Source organism: Cupressus sempervirens, chromosome 11 (assembly GCF_028749045.1).
Source record: "Cupressus sempervirens isolate cs-2001-9-10 chromosome 11, ASM2874904v1, whole genome shotgun sequence".
Classification (NCBI taxonomy): Eukaryota; Viridiplantae; Streptophyta; class Pinopsida; order Cupressales; family Cupressaceae; genus Cupressus; species Cupressus sempervirens.
In genome coordinates, this window is record NC_143128.1 from 601,475,151 (window position 1) to 601,496,766 (window position 21,616).

Genomic DNA, 21,616 nt, shown 5'->3' on the forward strand with positions numbered 1-21,616 from the left:
TATTCTCCATTTGACTTATGTGCAGATCCTTGTGGAGTTGGATGTCTCAAAGGGTCTTCTTGAGAAGATTTGCTTGTCTTCTTCGTAGGGATCTTTGACACAAATTTTGGATTATGAAGGAATCCCCTTCCACTACAGGAAATGTCACATGTTAGGTCACTTGGCAACTCGATGCTCTATTAAGAATGTTTCAAAGTGATCATCTTCCTGGTGATCAGGGGCCTCTTTCGAGCACTACACGGTGCATAAGCCTCAAGATGTGGTTCAAGGACCAGTGGGGGGCTCTTCTCTTGTGGCCACTTCTTTGGCTACTGAGGATGTCTAGTCTTCTAGTTAGGAACATCTTTCTGCTGATCAGGATTCTATCCTTTCAGCTGCTTTGTTGCCTGAGGCTGCTATGGATGTTCGGATTGCTGTTATGGATCTTGTCCTCACTACTGGTCAGGATCATATCCTTTCTCTCATCCATGACTCTATTGTTCCTTCTACTCTTGCTGTGGTTTCTCCAAATGAGAAAGATGTGATGGTTGTTTTTGCTCTTCCTGTCTCTTCAGTGTCTTCGGAGCTTTGGCAACTACAGGCTACAAAGGTGGAGGATGGATGGACCACTATAAAAAGAAAGAAATATAAGTCATATGTTCCTCCTCTAGATATGAATCTCAGGTTCTGCAAGGGGGGCTCTAAATCAAAGAGTAAATCGTATGTTCCCTTGTTGTGATAGGCCTTTTTAAGTTTTGAGTTGGTTGGTGCTTGTCTTTTTGGTCATCGGAGTTGCTCCTCTGCTAGGTTGGTAACCTATTTCACCTAGGTCTGTCATTCTTTTAAGATAATGCTTATTGAATATCTTTAGCATTGTACAGCGATTCAGGCACCCTTCGAAACCTATTTTTCTTAATCAAAAACTTTGTTTTACCTCATGACTCCTCTCCATCAATCGTTTCTCATGTCTTCCTCCATTCACTTTACTACATCACACCAACCCTATCCATAAACAATCTCTATACTACAATTTCCCCTTTTATATCAAAACTTTAAACTAGCTCCCTTCCCCAACCTATCCCACCCATATCAATGTCATGTTTATACAACTAACAAGATACAAAGTGGGCATTTTCAAGGAATGTTGAAAAATAGTTGAGAAAATAGAGCGAATATGAAACTAGAAAGGAATGTTTTAGATTAATGTAAAAGCAGGTTTTGAAGGGGCCCCGAAACCCATTACATCAAAGAGAAAGATAAACCATTAAGCACAACTAGGTTTTAAAAGGACTTGAAACCAGCCAAACAACTAAACCAAGTTTTACAGGGACCTGAAACCAGCAGATATGACCAGTAAAATTAACCAAAAACTCTGGAATCGGAAAGGACAAATAGACTGGAGCAAAGTAGCCAGAAAGGCTATCCAAATTAGATACCAGAAAACCAGTGACAAGACCATAACACCAACCCAGAAGAACCAGTCAGCATAAGGGAACAAAAGATTATCATTTTAAAATGAGGTTACCCTTACGCAACCGAAGGGTCATATCTAAAGGGGGAGCAGAAGGCTTAGCCTTCTTCCCTTTAACCGCAATTCAACCGTCCTCAAACTTCGCTGCCTCGGTCACCCAATCCTCAGAGGACAAAGACCCGTGGAACCCAGGGGACGCAGAGGCCTCAGCAACCCTATGAGAGACAGACGACAACTGACCCCTAGGAGGGTCAACCGAAGCAGGGGGAGAGACCAAATCCTTTACCACCAGCTTGGAGAGAACGCTACCCACAACCACTGAATCCACAGGATGAGACGCCAAAGCAACCACCGGCACGAAAGGAACACTAGCCTCAACCTCTAAAATCGCAGGAGCAACCGAGGATTGTTTCACCGTATAATGCTCAGAGGAGGCCCCAGTCCACCAAGAGGAGAAACGCCTGGGTTTGGATTTCCCAGCTACACAACGAGCAGCAACGTGACCCGTCAAGTGGCATTTCCTGCAACGAAAAGGGATTCCCTTGAAATCCAACATTTGAGACCAAGACCCCCTCGGGGAATCCAAACAGACCGCCTCAGGAAGACCTTTAGAAACATCCAATTCAACAAGGAAGCGAGCACAGGTCGAGTGGAAAATATCTGAAGTGTCAGCATCTACATATAAGAAATCCCCAATAGTGTTCCCAATAGATTCAAAAACTGAATCCTGCCAAAGATGAATTGGAAGATTAGGGAGCCGAACCTAGATATGGTACTTATTAAAGGATTCCAAGAGAGGATCAAAATCCATATGCCACGGTTTGGCCATAAGTGGAAATCTGCCCTGCCAAGAGAAATTATTGTGACATAAAATAATCTTCCTGTCATTAGAATCTTGAAACTTAGCTATTAAAAAACCTTTAGCACACGGAAATATGTGAACATCATTATCAATCAGTGGCAACCAATTCTTGGAGATCCAACCATGTAGATCAGCAAGGGAGGGCCAATAGCCACGGAAGCGAAAAATTGCAGCAAAAGAAGAAAGGTCATCTACTGTTTGGAAAATGTCTTCAACTGAATCTGGATCCAAAGGGACCCTAATAGGCTTTAAAGCACTTACAGGCGAAACCAGAGAGGGGCCAGATGAGTTAACATGAGGGAAAGCACCATGAAGCCCAGCCTCAAAGGCGGCAACATCAGCGAAAGTTCTTCCCCCGGAACCAAAACCTGAACCAAGAGCAAGAGAACCAGAAGCCGACAGATGGGCAAACGGGACCCTACCCCCATCCGCAGAAGAGGTCGGGCGAGATGCAGAAAGAGCCTTAGCCCCACTCACAGAAGAAGCCCCACCCGCAGGAGGAGCGGGAGCGACTCCAGCAGCCACGCTGGAACAAGACGGAGACAGGGGAGTCCCAGCAGATCTTCCAGTTTGAAAAAGCGCCTAGGCGGGAGAGCGGGGAGAGCGGCCCAATTAGAAAGGAATGTTACAAGAAGCAAGCTAAACCTAAAGCTAGATCTCCCTCTCTAAGTATTCCTCAGCAAAGATCTAGGTCCCAAAATAAGGAGCACTCTAGAGAAACAATCTCACATTGGAAAAAAAGAGTGTGGAAGAATTGATTAAAAGTTTTGGATTTCAAGGAAACTGAAACCTAAAACCTTCCAATGTCAATATAGTGTTCAATTATGTCATAGAAAGTGATTATATTTATCCACTCAAGAGAAGTTATTGCTAAGAGAGTTCTTTAATTCACAACTTTAATGTGATTCTTGCATTAAAGGTCAAAACTGGGGGAAATTGTATAAAGAAGTTTTAGCTTTGAACTACTCATTATAGTGAAGGACATGAAGTATTGTGATACAAATTGTGGCACATTGTTTTTTATAAAGAATACTAGTTTTGAAGGGGCCTTGAAACCCGAATACAATTAGGTATAAAACTAAACACCGACGAACTAAATCCAAAAATTAAGCATTACGCACTACAAAGCGAAATGAAACATAGACACAACAAAACTTAAGACCAAAAGCGGGTGAAAAATAATTCACCAACCCCACAAAACAACTTGGTGGTCCAAGCGAGGATAAGCACCTAGTAATCAAATCACCCATCAAGACAATAGATTTTAAGATTTCCCCTTCTCACCTACTACTACTACTCGCATGTGAGGAGTTCTTAGTTGTTATTCCTTTTCTTGGTTCTTTTGTTGTTTCACTTTCACGTTCTTTCTACGAACACTGTTTGGTGCTCCCCACTATTGGTGTTTGCTCTTTGTACTATTTCCAGTCCCTTAGACCCTCGTTGGTCTTCAGTTGGACATTAATAAATTTATCTTATCTTATTTGTCTTGTCTTGACCCCCAACTTATGGGGATTAGGAAAAGAATGAGGGAAGTTTTTTTGATTTTTTTCCTTTAACTGTGATCCATCCCCCCTTGATCTTAATTGCCACATAATATGCCATGCCAGTGACTCAACAAAACTATCAGTACCAACAAAAGAAACTCCACTAGCATAGGAACTATCCATCATAGGACCGCTACAAACAGGGCCAACTTCACCACTCTTATTTGCAACAACAACCATACAACCACTACCAACCACAACAACCTGTTGGGCTGAGCCAACATAGTTAGCTATAATCTGATCAATAGGAATAGAAACATTAGAAGTTGCAATAATACAACCAGCCACAAAATCATCCTTATGGCCGACCTCGGCAACATGTACAGTAGAAGGGCCAACATCAACTTCTTGACGTTGAAGAACATCTTGGGAAACATCTACATCATAATCAAGCACTTTGACCACCATATAATGTTGTCCCAAAGCCCTCAACCACCAACTGGGCTTCTTGGATTTGATCTTTCCAACGACACAATTTGTTGCTACATGCCTAGTATTGAAGCATTTCCTGCCTCTAAACAGGGACTTGATCCAAGAGCCAATAGGGTTATAGAGTTTGACCTTCGATGGTAGGCCCTTAGAAGCACCTATATCAACAAGTATACTTGCATATGTAGAGTGCAAAATATCAGAGGAATGACTCACCTTAACAGTAACCTCATCTACCTTTAAAAAATGGTCAATAAAGTTGCCTATAGCCTCAAAGCAAGAACTCTCTCAAGAAAAAAAGGGGAGGATTTGGGAGACCCCACACTAGATGCATGTCAAGCAATTCAATAGCCCAGGGTTTGGCCAGGAGAGTTGTTCCCCTACATCCATAGTTCTCTCAAAATCAAATCACATTTGTCCTCAAAAGTTCAAACAATTTAAAAACCTACGCAAGGAAAGAGCTCAATGTTACCAAAGAATAAAAGTCTCCAAGACTCCATGACCCAACAATGCAAGGCAGGCTAAAATCCAACAAATCTACAAACCAACCCACATTGTTGATAGAAACCCACATTTTCCACCACTTCCGAGGCACAAACCATCATAGGGGAGATTTTGACACAAACAATAAAGGGAGCTTTAACCTTCGAAGGAGCAGAATTACCAATTTTAGCATGGTTATTTCCACTAACATATAAATGGGAGTGCAAATGACCCCAACCTCCACAACATACTAGAACCAGGAATCACATTTGGTACCATTGTCAAAACCATCAACCCAAGGCAGCCAAAACTAGTAAGGTAGACGTCCAAGAAATAACAGTAATTGGCAAGAACAAAATATGAACTTATTATCATCGCAAATGCAGAATTGTAGAATTTTGAAATACAATATGCAAACTCACATGGGCGCCTTCCTTACAATAGTTTGCAACACATAGCTACAAACTATCACCCAGAGTTGTCCTAGACAATATACAAGCATTCCTTAAATAGACATTTTTACACCACTCGAGAAGTTTCTAGACATCAAACCCCAACCCTTGAGACTAACTACCTCTAAAACTACATATAGAGTCGACTCAATACACCTTGGACACTTATTTTAGAAATTTTGGTCAACCCAACTTTCGAAGGCCACAACTTTTGAACCATTGCTCTAATTGGCTATTATAACCATTTTCCACAATCCGCAGCTTCAAATCTATAGTGGCCAACTCGCGCAAGCTCCAATCAACACCATTTTGGAGCCCATATGGGGTCTCTAAGGTCTTCAAAACTGAACCTGAATTTTTTTTTATCAAAATTGTACACCAAAAATCCACAATAACTTCATGAATACTCATGATATGGCACTAAGCCTCAACTAGTAGGCTAATATATCCAAGATGAACATCCACCTTTAAAATTAGGACATTTTGAGTTCATATAACTGACTTACTAGGTAGCGAGCCTTCAAAGACAACAGCTCTACACTAAAACAACCTTTATTCAAAAAACAAAAAAGAAATATATTTAGATGATGCAAGATTGTGCGTACACCCAGGATGCTCCTACATCACTCTTTATGCATAGAAATAAATCAAAATAGTAAGTAGCTCAACAATGCAAGAATCCTTTGGGGGGCTAAAAATTGTAGAACTTGCCAACAAGCATATGGTTTTTCAAAAATATTTGTTCACTATCTATATAAAATATAAAGTGAAATCAAACCTTTCTGCAAAAGAATACATCTGGTTGTTTAAACAAACATTTGTTACATCTGATGTGGAATTAATGGCAAATCCAATTAGAGCTTCCAAAGAGGTCGTGCATTTCCCTATGGCCTTTGGATAGTGAAAGGTTTTGACTGGGATACTGCATTCTAACGCTCTTCTAAAATGACGCATTCTGCATTGTTTTCCTTTTGGACTTCCAAGAATTCCCTAAGGGCAGAAAGACCCATCAAAATGAACACAACAAAACACGATTAAATGATTTCCTGTTAGTGACTGAAGCAGGTGAGAAGAGCAGCTAGGAGGGATAAGGCTTGTGCCCTTTTCACAAAGGAGAGGCTGGAGTATGCAAGACCTTAGGCATGCATCAGACCTGTAGCCTAGATCCTTCTGTATTTAACTACCCTTCTGCACTAGGACCGTCCAAATGTCCATCTTAGATGTCTCTTTTGGATTTGTCCAGTAAAAGTCTTGAAGAAAGACAATCAGTGGAAGTCCATAACTTTTCTTCAAAAGTGACACCAATTCTCATATATTTATTACACTTCCATCAAATTAAGGTTATTTTTATTTATCCACATTAACCAGGTGTTACAAACATATGCAGAGGATTGCAATCCTAAAGAGACATTCACCAAAGAGGCCCAAACAACCCTACCTTAACACCAGTTATTTGAGCCTTTTCAAGGAATTATTCAAAGATAACAACACAAAGTTGACATAAACAGAAGCAAATCACACAAATACAAAGGCAACACTCCTCCACGGTCTCAAAGCTATCTCACTGTTGGCTTTCCTTGCACAGATTCCCAATAAAATTCACCAAAACATGCAAGTCACTTGGCTTGAAATTTTGGACAGAATTTAATTAAAAATGTTAGAAAACCTTACCAAAGCAGAAATTATAAAAATGGGACGAACTAAAACCAATCTCCCTGCAGCCCTTAAATATATTTGCAATCAATAATACTAACAATATCAGGGTTCCAGACAAGATATTTTGCAGCCTTCTAAACTAAAACATTAGTTGCAAGTTATGTTTGTTTTCAGGCATGGGGTGACAGATATTTCAACTGCATGATAGTTGTTTTTCTCAGGCATCAGTCAACTTTCTGAAGAATCATGCTTTCATTTAACAGATGAAAAAAGGAATTATTTTAGAATGAAATAAAAACACAACAATAAAATGATAATAGCTGCCTACAGATTAAGAAAATAGAACTCAATGACCATGGCAATTGAATTACTTCAGGATTCTACACAAATTGCAATAAAATATGTTTGCTGTTATTTAATGCGAAAACATCTTTTTACATATGTATCAAATTAATGGATTAGATTTTTTATTCAATTCCTCTGGTCAAAGTCATTGTAAGTTAGCCCCTGTTACAGATAGGACAAATATTAATAGAACAGTTTAATAATGCAACTATCAATTGTGGGTAGCGAAGAACACTAGCATGGAAATAAAACTATAATAACAAGGAATTAGATTAACTTTGATTCAAAATATGAGTTTGATCTAGAGAGGAAAAAAATAAATGATGAAAGAGAGTCTCTAATTGTAAGTGGGTCCCCCATTCTGTGAGAAATCCTGCTGAAATGGTGTCAAGGACCACTGACGGCAGCTGAGCCACCTGCTTCCAACCTGTGCTTGGACTCTTCCTTCTCCATAAAGTCATACAAAACAACCAAAAATTGTCTTGCCTGCTCAGGGCTTTATTTTAATGGAGTGAAAATGTCAGCCTGTCTTCCGCCAATTTGCAGTCCTTCCTGTCCGTCCACTGTCTGAGACAATGAGCAGAATTTGCAGGAAAAAATAGTAATTTACAAAAACCTACCACAGCATGAAGTTTTTAAAATGAGACAAACCAAAACCAATCCCACTTGAACTGCTACTCCAAATTATTCACTGAAACACAAAAACACCATGCAATAACCAATGTTTGCTCTGTCCTTGCCGTTGCAACCATTTCTTCCTAATATCAACCTGGAGTCGCTTAAATGGGCAATGCAATGCAATGCTATCAGAACCATATCATTAGACAATCAAATCCACCAATTACCATACCTAGCTTTCACATCAGGAAATTTTATGACATGAAAAAATCAAGTCAGAACAGAAAATTCATTTATGATGCCGAGATGTGTAAGCAGTAAATTCAGACACGAGGTGTAAATAAAATATGATGAACAGGCTGGAGATTTTATGGCAACCTGCAACAGTTTGACACGTGAGACAGTTTTCAGGCTAAAACCCCACACAACATATAGCCTATATATAGCTAAAACAAAATACAAGCGAAGGATCACACTTGCCATATCCCAGCTAAATCAACCATCAAAATTCATTTCTTTCACTAAAATGAATAATATGAGTAAAAGAAGAGGGTAAAATTACCGTCACCTGACTCCCATTGGAAAGTAACCAACAAGTACCGTTTGCTATTTATTTCCATACATTTGACAATTTCTACACTTCTAAAGCTGAACTTCAAAACATAAAACCAATTCATTTCATGTTTGGAAAAATGAAAAAGGAACATTAGAGATTAAAAAGGTGACAGGTCACCATCATTCAAAAAAAAAATTTTCTCAGACGTTTATACTATTATATACAGAGGCACATTTAATTCAATACAGAAAACAAATCTAAGTAGGAAGATTCTTACATTTCTCCCAGATTTTTGCTGAGTACTCTTGTTATAACTAAATTCATTACAAATCATGGCAGATGTCCTTGTCTTGTGCATGCATTAGAAATTTAAAAAACACAAAATAAGATACAGTAGATGACCTTGTATCTACATGTCCTAACAATCATTTAGAATGTTCCAGCTCCAGGAAACAATTTGAAGACAGACATCAAAAATCACTATACTGTTTCTGCTTGTCATCACTGGGGCTGGCGATAGTCCGGTCTATGAGATGGAGCATAGGATGCACCCACGTCACCAGGCTGCATTTGCTGCAAATAGCACAAAAGACATTCTCTCAAGGTTCTTACAAGATGCACATCTTTTAAAATTTCAAGGCAACCATATAACTGTCGAGGACAGATTCTCAGGAATACCATAGCTAACTTATAATATGCCAACTCCTACCTGTTGCATGTAAGCCTGACCTCCATAAGGAACGCCAGTTGTTTGGTTTGTCACCCTGCTAGAAGAACAAAACAAAATCCTACATGTAAGAAAAGAATGTAGCTTTCTTGTATTGGGGAGCAAAATCTATTGAGAAAGAAAACACTTCTGTATATTGGAAACGTGTACCACGTAGAAGCACTTAGTCGATCTTCAGAAGATCTCAAATGTTTCAAACTAAAGACACTCGCATCTAATAGTATCACTTGTAAATAAAATTTTCACTCCATATAGCATAGTAGGTTCACTGTTCCCACCCATACAATTGAGTTCGGTTGCCTCCACCCACATTTGGTCCTCGGCCTCCGGCTGCTCCACCATAAGATCCTCCCTGAGGATATCCCACACCCCTGACCCCATAGGCACCTCCTCTTGGTCCTTGATTCCCCATGCCATGCGTAACGTAACCTCCTTGTTGCTGAGGAGGGCCCCCATATCCTCGATTTGTATTGTATCCAGCCCCTTGACCTGGATGAATAGGGCGCACCCCCTGAGGATGCCTATTCTGGCCTCCCCCGGGCCCTCTCGGTGCCCCATAATGATGAGTAGGTCCAACTGGAATTGGAGGCTGTGGATTGGGCATGGGTTGATTTGGAGCTGTTCTTAATGGAAGATGTCCTTGCGGAACTGTTTGTTGAGGAACCCTGGCATGCTGTTGTGTATGTGAAATTTTCTGTCTCTTTGCCATTTCTTCATGTTGTTGCCTTTGTTGCTGCCTTTTCTTCTTTGTTTGAAACTCGTGTGAGGCTTCATATTTTGGCAAGCTGTGTATCATCAAAATAACATACCTTCAATTATTTTGTCACAAACTAATCGACCGACCAAAGGAAAAGAATATATTCAACAGAATCCCTATACATCCATAAATTTCAAATACTAATTAGAGTTACTTCAAATAAAACTGTAGTGGAGGAACAAACCTGCTTGGTGCACAAGGAATAGGATCAGTCCAGAAATATTCTGCATCAAGAGCATCCTTTGCACTTATTCTCTGCCAATATTACAATCACAATGTATACAAATACAATCAACGAATAGACCTCCCACTTCTATTGCACAAGACATCATTTATTGTGCAGAATGCAAATTATCCATACGTCACAGAAAATAAAGTTACAGGACAATAATCAACACAGACAAATTAAGAATAGCCACCACAAAACTTGTGGACAAACCTGTGAAGGATCCAAAGTAAGCATTTTTTCCAAAAGATCAAGGGCATGTTTGTCAAAGCTGTCACACCACAAAATAAGTGACGTGATGGAAAAAAATTAATAGAAATTGTCATTTAACAGAGCAGCATATTCAATCCAATGTGAGCATATATCAACACATACATTCCAAACAAAGAATGTAAATAATTACTAATTTTGTACAACCAAGCCAAGTCTCAGTTGTTCTCACTTTTTGAAGGTTTCTTTGACACGTCTTCTCATTGGCTTTTGTGGCTTTAAATTGACCCAAAATTTTAGTTTAGAAACACCTGGCCAGTTACTCTCATCTGGAGATCCACATAGCTCATATATTTTATTGAGTTGCTCTGGCTGAAAAGGTCAAAAGTAAATTCATTATAAAGATATTCTGAATAAAGTAAATTAGGTTTACATACAAAATTACAAATTATACATTATGGCTTATGTTTTTACCTCATTCTTCCCTGGTAAAATTGGTTTCCCATTAAGAAGCTCTGCAAATATGCATCCAACTGACCACATGTCAACAGCAGGACCGTACATTGTTGATCCTAGCAGCAACTCAGGAGGCCTGCTCAGACCATCAGGTATATGATTACAAGCAATCAATCTACCATGTATACAGAAATATGATTACAAACACCAAAGTTTTTGATTTCTTACCTATACCACAGCGTAATGACTCGATTGGTCAAGCTTTGGTTTTGGTCAGTGCCAAAAGATCTTGCCAGACCAAAATCCGCAAGCTTTAGAATGCCATTGTTGTCAATTAGCAAATTTGATCCTGTTATATACCATGAAGCAGCAAGTGTGATGTCCAAAGATATTTGCAATAAAGTGTCAGGTAAGGGAGGAGCTGAGATTAAAGGAAAAACATGATTGAAAGTTCAAAATAAGTCACCTTTGATGTCCCGATGTAGGACTTGGTTGATATGACAGTAATGCAACCCTGTTAATAACTGCCGCATATAACACTAAGGTGCAAGTAGATTAATTATTTTCAGGAATAAATATTATGAATTTAAACGTCTCAAATAACAAAGTTTTCCATTGAAAGTAACAAAAGAATATATTATGGAACAGTATGTTTCCATGTTCTTTACCTTAATCTGAGGTATACTAAAACGCATTCCTGGTCGATCTGATAAACCAGTCAAGTCATGATCCATATATTCAAAGACCATATAGATGCTACCATTGTACTTATTGCCATCTGCAACACATATAAGGAGAAGCCATGTTAGTGTTGAAGAATCATATAAAGTATAGTTCAACCTAATATTGAAGAAAGAAAGTAACGTAATGCACCTGATATTCCTTGTTCTTCATTTTCTGGGCCTGAATCCAAAGGGAGGATATCATTTATCAGACATCAACCTTTTGAAACAAGGAGGAAAGTTTTACCAGTCTAAGAAAACCAACATATTCACCAATTAAGAAGCTACAAGAACTAATGGAAGATTAAAACCTGGAGAAGTCACTATCTCCTTTAACTTTATAACATTGTCATGTTTCAGCTTCTTCAAAATCTTTATCTCTCGAATTGCAGTAATAGGGAACTGTATCAAAATTACAAACGGCCATTACCAAATCTGAGAAAATAACACAAAAATCACCATAGAGAATGCTCTCATTCAAAAAAATCCATAGGAATCTGTCTTTTGAGAGTTGTAGTTACAGATATCTATAATGTATACAAAATTAGAAGTAGCTCTTATCAAAACAAAAAAGGAATATTAATAAAATAAGATTTATCAAGGGGGATACAATAATGCAAAAAAACAATCAGAAGACATGGCTCAATTTGTCTATTTAAGCAACAGATCAAACTCCAAGAAAAATCATGGTGCCAGCAAAGATCCAAAAACCCAAGGTGCATAACTAAATGGGTTCAATCCTGTGAATGGGTGTCTCTGGGTTTATTGCTCTCCTCCCCTGCTTAATGCAGTTTTTTGGAAAATTTCTAAAGAAGGGTGATGGAAATGTAATTTTGATGAAGCCTCTAAGGGGAACACTGGCCCTTTTGGTGCAGGATTCATAATGGGAGATTCAAAAGGTGATCTTATTGCACATGGAGAAAAGCATCTTGTGGATGGAACAAACAATGCAGTGGAAGCTGAAGCTACTCTCAAGAAGTTAGGGGCTTGGAAACTGCATGTGGAAGGTGACTCACAGATTATTATAAATGTCATCGTCAAAGGTGACATGGATGCTTGGCACCTACAGAACCACATAGTCCAAATTAATGCTGAATTGGCATCTCTTGCAGATATCAAATTATGACACATTAGAAGGCAAGGGAAAACAGAGGTTGACATCATGTCCAACAGGATATTAAGACTAAACATGTTTGAAACTTTGAAGTTGTCATTGAGGATTTCCAAGATGTCAGAATTGAGGAATGAAATCCCATTTAATTCCAACATTCATCCTCAAATGCATTGTGGCTACCACCATTCCTCCCCATAAATGTGGCGTGCAGGCAACCCCTGACGTGATGGTTTTTGTGAGTACAAAGTTGAATGTGACATGCCTTCACAATTCCCATTGACAATCATGTTAAAAGGTTGAGGTGTGTGCCCTCAACATCAAAAAAGAATTGCAAACAGAAGAGAGGAAATAATGAAGTGTTTGGTTTGGAATTGAGCAGAGATGGAATTGGCATTCACACTCACCTGCCTCAAACAACAAAATCCATTTCATGGACATAACAAAAAGGTGAGAATAGATAAAATGTTTAATTTTTTCCATCACAGACTCACTATGGTTGTTGACATGCTGTTGGGAAAGGGTTTACAAGGTGGAAAGCCGCCATGGAAACAAACATACGCATTTATTCAATGATCATGGTATGGGCTTTGGAACTTGGAGAAGGCAATGACATTCTAAGATTTATGATGGTAAAACTAGTTCCACAAGAGGCTGATGGTAAAACATGGATGATATTTTGGAGGCATCGACCCTAGGAATTGGGATAGATTTGGGAAATAAACAGAGTGGATTAAAGGAAGATACCCGGGACAAAGTACACACCTTTGTGTGGGACAAAGTACACACCTTTGTGTGGCACTTTGAAGAGTAATTCAGGAACAAAAGATTTAGGGAAGCTGGGAAGGGATGGTACACCCTGAAATCACTGGTAATAAGACAAATCATTGATGAGGACGTTGAAAATATGAAAGTTAGGAGGGAGACAGCAGAAGATGAGGAAAAGTTGCAGGAGTCAATACATGCATGAGCGGAGGCAAACAGAGAAGAGGGGGATTTCTCAGAGGCCCGCATCAATGTATTGCTGCGAGAAAGAATTCAAGGCTTTGTTCCACAAGCCCTTCGTTGAATTGTGTGTGCTTCTTCCACTTCCTTTATCTGGTTTGGGTTTCTTTTTCTGAGGGATGGGTTTGGTAAACTCTATTTTTGAGGTTTCTTGAGAAAGAAATATGTTAAGTAATTGTGTGATTTATTTAAGACACAACTTTCTTCCACAGCATGAATGCAAGTGCCATTTATTATTGTAATTACAGCATGGTCTGTCGTCTGGTATGAGGGGATGGTAAGGGCACGGTTGAAAGCCCAACTTTGATGTCAATGAACTGGTTTGAATTGTAACAATCCTTCTGTAATGACCGAGGAAGGTCTCTTGGAGTTGGGATGTTTTTGGCTTAAGAACAGTCAATGAGAGTTCGAGCTAATGAAGTTATGGTTCTTTTTGCAACTTGTAATACTACTTTATCTTTAATACAATCAAAAAATTATTACCAAGAGAAAAAAAACTAAATGGGTTCAACAACCTAAAAGGTGTTTGCTTCCATAACGGGCTGGATTCAGAATATAATCCCTATAAGTGATTTTAATTTTTGATGATGAATACATGCATTCACGCGCAGTCAAGAGCATGGTAAATAGATCCTAAGTATAAACCCAGGTAAATTCAACACACAAAACATTCCCATAAAGCAACAATGGGTATATAATATATTGCTGGTATAATGACTTAATATAGAAAGTATGTATATGATGTTATGTATAATTCCTGGATGCTGTAATCAACAATGGTAAGAAAAGTTAAGTAGTCACCATTGGTAGAACAGTGATGAGGCTGCTTTTTAAGCATGACGCTTCATGATTGTTATTAGGGACTCCCCGTGGGGCCAAAGAGGGGCACAATAGCATGTCTTCGGGCTTAAAAAGGATAGGCTTTTGGAACACCCTACCATGATACTCCACACAATCCCTACCATGGTCAACGGGTGTTCAATCATTAGAAATAGTTGCAAGAAAGGAGTAGCAAGATGAAGGAGAGCAATGATTGAACCTCACACTACATACACCACCTCATATGCATGGCAAGGGCCAGCTAAGGCCAAGAGGGATATTGAATCTTCGCTTGGGCTCGAGGTCGGTGGTTTTTAGGGCATCCCACCCTACCTTATCACTTCAATGGTTAGGTCATCCACATGATTTCAACTTACAGAATTACATGATTGGAGAAACTATATATATCCTATATACGGTAAACCCTAAACCTAATTTTGAGAAATTATAATTTAAGGGCAAATTTGAAGGCTAATTATGGAAGGGACGTTACATTACAATTTATAATTAGTAATTAATAAATAAGACGTAATGTCCCCGTTTTTGGTGAGTCCATGCAGTTGATGGAGTTAGCTCATTATAGCGATCCTCGTGAGCTGACAAGGTGTTTTGGGGGTCCTAGTTGTGAACTTACTATTTTTAGTAAGTATATTTTTGGCAGTTGCTATTTTTGGTAGTTGAGTGGGTGGCTTTGGCATTTGGTCATCACCTGCAATTGATCGGGTTAATAATTGGTTGAGCTCTTATTTAGTTATCTTTTATTGAGTTGCATTATTATAATAATGTTTATATTATTATAATAATGACTTTAAGTGATATTTCAAAAAAGCAAGTTGGAAAGTTTATAGTGTTGAGTTCTTTTGGGAAACTTCTACGATTTTTGAAGTGGAGTTTTATGGAAACTTCTGCCAACAAGAGCTTATAAATAAGAGCTCATTTTGTTGGGAAAAGCACGCTTGAAAATATATTTGCTTTTATGCCTTCGTGGCTTTTCGTGTTTTCTGTCCTGTGAGCCCTTGCTGAAATATAAGGGACTCGATTGAGAAGTTCTTGGCAATTGTGCTGAAGTATACAATTGGCCAACTTTCTCCCACTGTATCTAGAGAGAAGAATAATCTAGAATTATATGTCTTCTTACTCATTTCATCTGGCTAGGGTTTGAGTTCTAGAACTTATTTTGAGATTGTATTGCAAATTGTGTTGAGGGATTTATTCGTGTTTCTTTACATCATTCTGAGGCTGCATTTTGGAGGTTCGATCTGTACAAATCAGTACATTGTGACATTTTGGGAAGCCAAGCTTTAGCTCTATAGACGTCTACAATAAATGTTGGGGCTGTGACATCAAGTCTGGGAGGCTGGACACCAAATTTCAGACCTGCGTTTCAAGCTGGAGGTGCGATTTGTGGCGTTTTGTTTGCCATTGCCTATTCTGGCAGCGTTACAACATCTGCAATAAAGGAGCGGCATTTTGGAAGCTATTATTACAATAATAGATAAGACGTCTATTATTAGTTAATGGTTATCTTGTAAATATCTTTAGCTTTAGTTTGCTTTCGTTTTTTGCTTTCTCTGGAATAGAATGTTTCTATTCTTTACGATCGTTTCCTAAGGAAACATCGTCTCTTCTTTTTGTATAAATTGACCTTTCGGTCTCTGTTATTAATAAGCAAGTATTTACCAATTACCTCGTAATATGGTATCAGAGCTAAATACTTAAATTTTTTCGGAAAAATTTATAATTTCTTCTTGAAATTATTTGTTTAAATTTTTCCAAAATTATTTCAGCTAATTTCTCCAAAACCCACCTAGGGTTTTTCTGCTTGGAGAAATTCCCGAATTACGAGTGTGCAAATCGCATGGAAATCGTGGCCATTTTTTGGAGACTCGCATTTTTGGGGTGAAAATCTGCATGTTTCTATATCAAATCTTCATGCTCTTAGCCGTCTCAGTCTGTCATCATGCTCTGGGAAGCAGATTCGACCATTTTTCATCAAGAAATCTGAAGTTTTTTCAAGCTTTTTTCAGCTAGGGCCGTTTTTTTCCAAACCCTAATTTTTGGGGTCGAAAATTTTTTTGTTTGCAAATTCTTGGTGGGTTTTTTGAGAGCTCAACTGGGTTGTCCGTTTTTTCTGGGTGCCTCGATTTTTGTGCCTCGATTTTTGAGCCAGCGGATTCAGAAAACGACAGCAGATTCCTTCTGGGTTTTTCGAGCTCTCTTTTGGGTCATTCTCTGATTCTTCTGGGTCTTCCGTATTTTTGCCTCGAAGAACGTGCCTTCACAAATTTTCATTGAAAAACGTGCCATGGCATCTCTGACAAATATTCTGCTCAAGCATAATTCCAAATTCAATGGTCGCAATTATGGAACCTGGAAGCAGCGCATTATCGCAATCTTCGAATATCGAAACACCGATCAACTTGTTCTGGGTGTTAAGCAGCGTCCGACTTCTCCGAGTCCTGATCAAGATACATGGGATCTGAGATTCTGAACAATCGAGAGGCAGTAATGCTTCTCAAACTCTCCGTAGCTAATGACCAGCTTTCTCAGATTCCATCCGGCAAGACAGCGGCCGAAATTTAGACACATCTAAAAGGTCTTCTTGAGACTTCCGACAAGAGCAGAGCCTTCTTTCTGAAAAACACTCCGTTTTCTATTGTCATGGATGAGTGCACCTCGCTCCAGGCACACCTGAATCGGATTCAGGAAATCCGTGATCAATTACTTGCCATCGGTAACAAGATGGAGGAAGAGGATATTGTGGTAATCACTCTTCAGAGTTTACCAAATTCCTATGAGCATTTTATCGAGACTCTCAACATCACATCTACTGGTGTTGATCTAAAGTTCACTGATCTCTGCACCCTGCTACTTGAGCAAGATCGGTGGAAACAACAGTTCGGTAGCAGCTCCAGTTCCACCTCCACTGAGCAAGCCTTTGCTGCGAAATCCTTTTAGAAGGATAAGGGCAAGTTTCAGCAACCATCTCAGCAGAAGTCTTCTGCTCCAGCATCCGATGGTACCAAAAAGAAGAACATTCAATGCAACTATTGCCACAAGTATGGTCACATGAAGGTTGCATGTCGGAAACGCTTAGCTGCCCAGTCTAAGCAATCAGGTTCGCAACCCAAAGCGAACAGTGCAGAGCACACTGAGCAGGTGGAATCTACCTTTTACGCCTTCATGGCTAAAAGACCCGCAGATCATGTACAGTCATCTGCCTGGTATATTGATTCAGGTGCCTCTCGACATTTCACTCACCGCAGAGACTAGTTTACTGACTACCAGCCTTATTCAGATTCTGTTATCTTTGGTGGTGGAGAAGAGTACACGGTTGTTGGTAAAGGCAACATTCAAATTCAGTCTGTTGGGAGGAAGCTCATATTCCTTGATGTGTACTACGTTCCAGGGATGGAACTAAATCTACTCTCGGTCAGTCAGTTGCTGCGACATTCTCCACACTTGGCAGTCACCTTCAGTTCACATCAGTGCACCATCACTGATCGGGCGACTAAGTCTACTATTGCAGTTGGTCTTGAGGATCATGGTCTTTTCAGACTTACTGATTCTGGTGATTCTCAGGACTTAGCTATGGCTGCTCGGCGATCTTCCATCAGCACACTTTGGCATCAGCGATATGGGCACTTAAATGTGCATTATCTCTCACAACTTGCTCGGGATGAGCTTGTTCTTGGTTTGCCAGAGATTCAAACCCAACACCTTGGAGTTTGTGACGCATGTCAGGCTGGGAAGCAACATCGCACACCTTTCCCCAGTGGCGATTCTTGGCGAGCTTCTCAAGTACTTCAGCTTGTTCATGCTGATATTTGCGGCCCTATGGCCACTCCTGTTCTTGGGTACAGGTATTTTCTGTTGTTTGTAGATGATTTCAGTAGAAAAATGTGGGTGTATTTCCTTAAAAAGAAATCCGATGCATTTATTGTATTTCAGAAGTTTAAACCCTTAGTTGAAAAAGAGTCTGGGAAATCTATTATTACTCTTAGATCAGACAATGGGGGGGAATTTTGTTCTAATGTTTTCTCCAGCTTCTTGGATACACATGGCATCCAACGCCAGTTCACCACACCCCACACGCCACAACAAAACAGTGTAGTTGAACGTCGGAACAGGACAATCACCGAGATGGCTCGTTCCATGCTCGAACACAGACATGTTCCGAAGCATTTTTGGGCAGAAGCAGTTAACACTGCAGTTTATCTGTTGAACCGGTCACCCACAGTGGCGGTCAAAGGTAAAACTCCGAAAGAGGCCTGGTCAGGTCGCAAGCCCAGAATCAGTCACCTGAAGGTTTTTGGCTCTCTTGCTTTTGTTTGGATCCCTGATGCTTCACGCACCAAGTTGGATGCCAAGAGTCAGAAACTGATGCTTGCTGGATATAGCAGTCTTCACAAAGCCTACCGCATTATTGATGTTGAGACATCTCGTCTCATATACAGCCGCGATGTAGTCTTTGATGAGCAGCAAGGACCATTCATGCCTGTTTCTCATGTTCCTGATCCAGCAGACCAGCCTATGCAGGTTCATGATTTGGGAGTTCGGCTTCCATTAGGTCCACCTGATGGGAGGGCTCCAGTAGCTCCTACAGCTCCAGTCCTGCCAGTGATACCTGTACAGCCACCTCCGGCTTCTCCTGCAGGATCACCTCGTTTTGAAGATGCTTCACCTGAGTTTGATCCAGATTCTTCTGATCAGGATCCTGCTGATCAAGCATCTCCTAGTACTACTGTTGGTCATTCTCCTCTCCGGCCTAAGTGGTGGGCTAAGACACTTGCTAATCTTCATGATGATGAGCTCATTGATGGGAGAACTACTCGAAAAAAGAGCAAAACTATAGATTCTGTTAACTTTGCTCTTATGGCCAACATTCACAGTGTGTTTGAACCTCAAACATATTCCGAGGCTAAAGGAATTCCAGAGTGGGAACAGGCCATGCAATCTGAACACCAGAGCCTGCTGAAGAACAACACTTGGGTCCTTTCTGATCTTCCCCCAGGGAAGAAACCCATTAGCTGCAAATGGGTCTACAAAATCAAATACAAATCAGATGGTACTTTGGATAAGTACAAAGCTCGTTTAGTGGCAAAGGGCTTTTCTCAGCGTCAGGGCATTGATTATGAGGAGACCTTTGCTCCTACTGCAAAGATGAGCACCATCAGATTAGTCTTAGCCATGGCAGCACAGTTTGGCTGGAAGGTCCATCAGATGGACGTAAAGAGTGCTTTCCTGAATGGTGATCTCTATGAAGAGGTCTATATGACGCAGCCTCCTGGTTTCAAGGTTGCTGGTAAAGACCATCAGGTTCTCAGATTGGTAAAAGCTCTCTATGGTTTGAAGCAGGCCCCTCGGGCATGGTACATCAAGATTGATACGTACCTCAGTGATCAAGGCTTCAAGAGGAGTTCTTCAGACTCAAATCTGTACCTCAAGACTACTGACAGTGACATCATCCTTCTGGTTATCTATGTGGATGATCTGATCATCACTGGCAGTTCGGCATCTTTGATTCAAGGAATCAAACAACACTTATGCCAGTCTTTTGATATGACTGACCTTGGGCTCATGCATTATTGCTTAGGTGTTGAAGTTTGGCAACAGTCTTCTGGTATATTCATCTCTCAGTCCAAATATGCCAGAGCCTTGTTAGACAAATTCCGAATGCAGGATTGCAAACCTGCATCTACACCTATGGAGAAAGGTCTCAAGTTATCAGCCAAGTTTGATTCTCCTTCTGTTGATGATACTACGTATAGGCAACTAGTAGGCAGCCTCATCTACCTATTTGCTACTAGGCCTGATATCAGCTTCACAGTCAGCTATATTTCACGCTTTATGACAGCTCCTAAGGCTGATCATTGGATGGCAGCAAAGCGTGTGCTTCGTTATGTGAAAGGCACTTCTGATTATGGACTTCTGTATTCTCGGAGTTCTAATCCTAAACTCAATGGGTTCACAGATTCAGATTGGGCAAGCTCTGTTGATGATAAAAAGTCAACATCTGGATATGTGTTCAGTTTGGGATCCGGTGCAATCACATGGACCAGCAAGAAGCAGCAGGCAGTTTCTCTCTCTTCTACAGAGGCTGAATATAGAGGGACTGTTAAGGCAGGATGTGAAGCTGTCTGGCTTTGTCGGATGCTTGGGGATATGCAGATGTCACCAGCAGGACCGACTACTCTATTTGTTGATAACGAAGGCGTTATCAAGTTAGCACGGAATCCAGTCTTCCATGAACGAACCAAGCATGTGGATGTTCATTGTCATTACATACGACAGCTGGTTGAAGACGAGACTATAGATCTGCAGTATGTTCCTACCTCAGATCAGACTGCAGACATTCTCACCAAGCCTCTTGGTCCTGATAAGTTTGTCAAATTCAGAGGACAGCTTGGTGTGTTAGATAGATTAACCATTTAGGGAGGGTATTACAATAATAGATAAGACGTCTATTATTAGTTAATGGTTATCTTGTAAATATCTTTAGCTTTAGTTTGCTTTCGTTTTTTGCTTTCTCTGGAATAGAATGTTTCTATTCTTTACGATCGTTTCCTAAGGAAACATCGTCTCTTCCTTTTGTATAAATTGACCTTTCGGTCTCTGTTATTAATAAGCAAGTATTTACCAATTACCTCGTAATAGCTATGTGTGGCATCATAGAGGCTGGGAGAAGTACTCTACAGGCCCAGCAATCACTTAAAAGGGACTGCGATCAGGCAACAGTTACCTGCACACCTGGGCGGATATAATTGCATCATATCAGACGCTGCTGTTAATATACATCTGGCTTTATCTTTCAGGGATCGAGTGGAATCCTGAGGGTCTGTAATTATCTTACAGAAGTAACTTTCCCTGCATCACAGCTGTATGTACATTTGGCTGCAATTATACAACAGAACTGGTATTTTCCCAAGTTGCTGTGAGTATATTCTGGGCTGCAATTTAAATAGGGAATAGTGGCCAGTTGCCAAACTTGACATTCCAAGTTCCATGTCGCATTTATATGTTCTGTGATACTGATTTGTTTGTTCTAATGCTCTTTCATTAATCTGAAAATCAGTAGCTGAGTGGTTATTGCAAAATAGGAAAAAATAAAGTTGTCTCTGTTATACTGCTGTTATACCACTCCATTTTCTACATATCCGAAATTTCAAAAGATCATTAATATATGTT

At 39.9% G+C, this 21,616-nt stretch overlaps 1 protein-coding gene and 1 pseudogene across 6 annotated transcripts in view; both read right to left on the bottom strand.

Annotated features, from left to right (window-relative positions):
* The window catches only part of LOC149531114 (septin and tuftelin-interacting protein 1 homolog 1-like), a 235,465-nt pseudogene that overhangs the window by 139,318 nt on the left and 74,531 nt on the right, over nucleotides 1–21,616 (bottom strand).
* LOC149531115 (cyclin-dependent kinase C-2-like) overlaps nucleotides 8,654–21,616 on the bottom strand; it is a 28,426-nt gene continuing 15,463 nt past the window's right edge. The window contains exons 3-14 of one of the 6 annotated variants that reach the window (XR_016359130.1): nucleotides 11,805–11,895; nucleotides 11,645–11,674; nucleotides 11,440–11,549; nucleotides 11,238–11,310; nucleotides 11,000–11,120; nucleotides 10,790–10,907; nucleotides 10,548–10,687; nucleotides 10,319–10,376; nucleotides 10,064–10,134; nucleotides 9,273–9,907; nucleotides 9,105–9,159; nucleotides 8,654–8,968 (exon numbers count right to left, since the gene is read on the bottom strand). Coding sequence is in view for 4 of the 6 variants with exons in the window: in XM_089811266.1 (XP_089667392.1) it covers nucleotides 8,897–8,968; nucleotides 9,105–9,162; nucleotides 9,401–9,907; nucleotides 10,064–10,134; nucleotides 10,319–10,376; nucleotides 10,548–10,687; nucleotides 10,790–10,907; nucleotides 11,000–11,120; nucleotides 11,238–11,310; nucleotides 11,440–11,549; nucleotides 11,645–11,674; nucleotides 11,805–11,895 (1,449 nt within the window). In the remaining 2 variants the exon portion in view is untranslated. Of the gene's footprint in view, nucleotides 8,969–9,104; nucleotides 9,163–9,272; nucleotides 9,908–10,063; nucleotides 10,135–10,318; nucleotides 10,377–10,547; nucleotides 10,688–10,789; nucleotides 10,908–10,999; nucleotides 11,121–11,237; nucleotides 11,311–11,439; nucleotides 11,550–11,644; nucleotides 11,675–11,804; nucleotides 11,896–21,616 lie in introns of all 6 variants that reach the window. The other 5 variants (XR_016359131.1, XM_089811270.1, XM_089811268.1 and 2 more) reach the window with 5 other exon arrangements.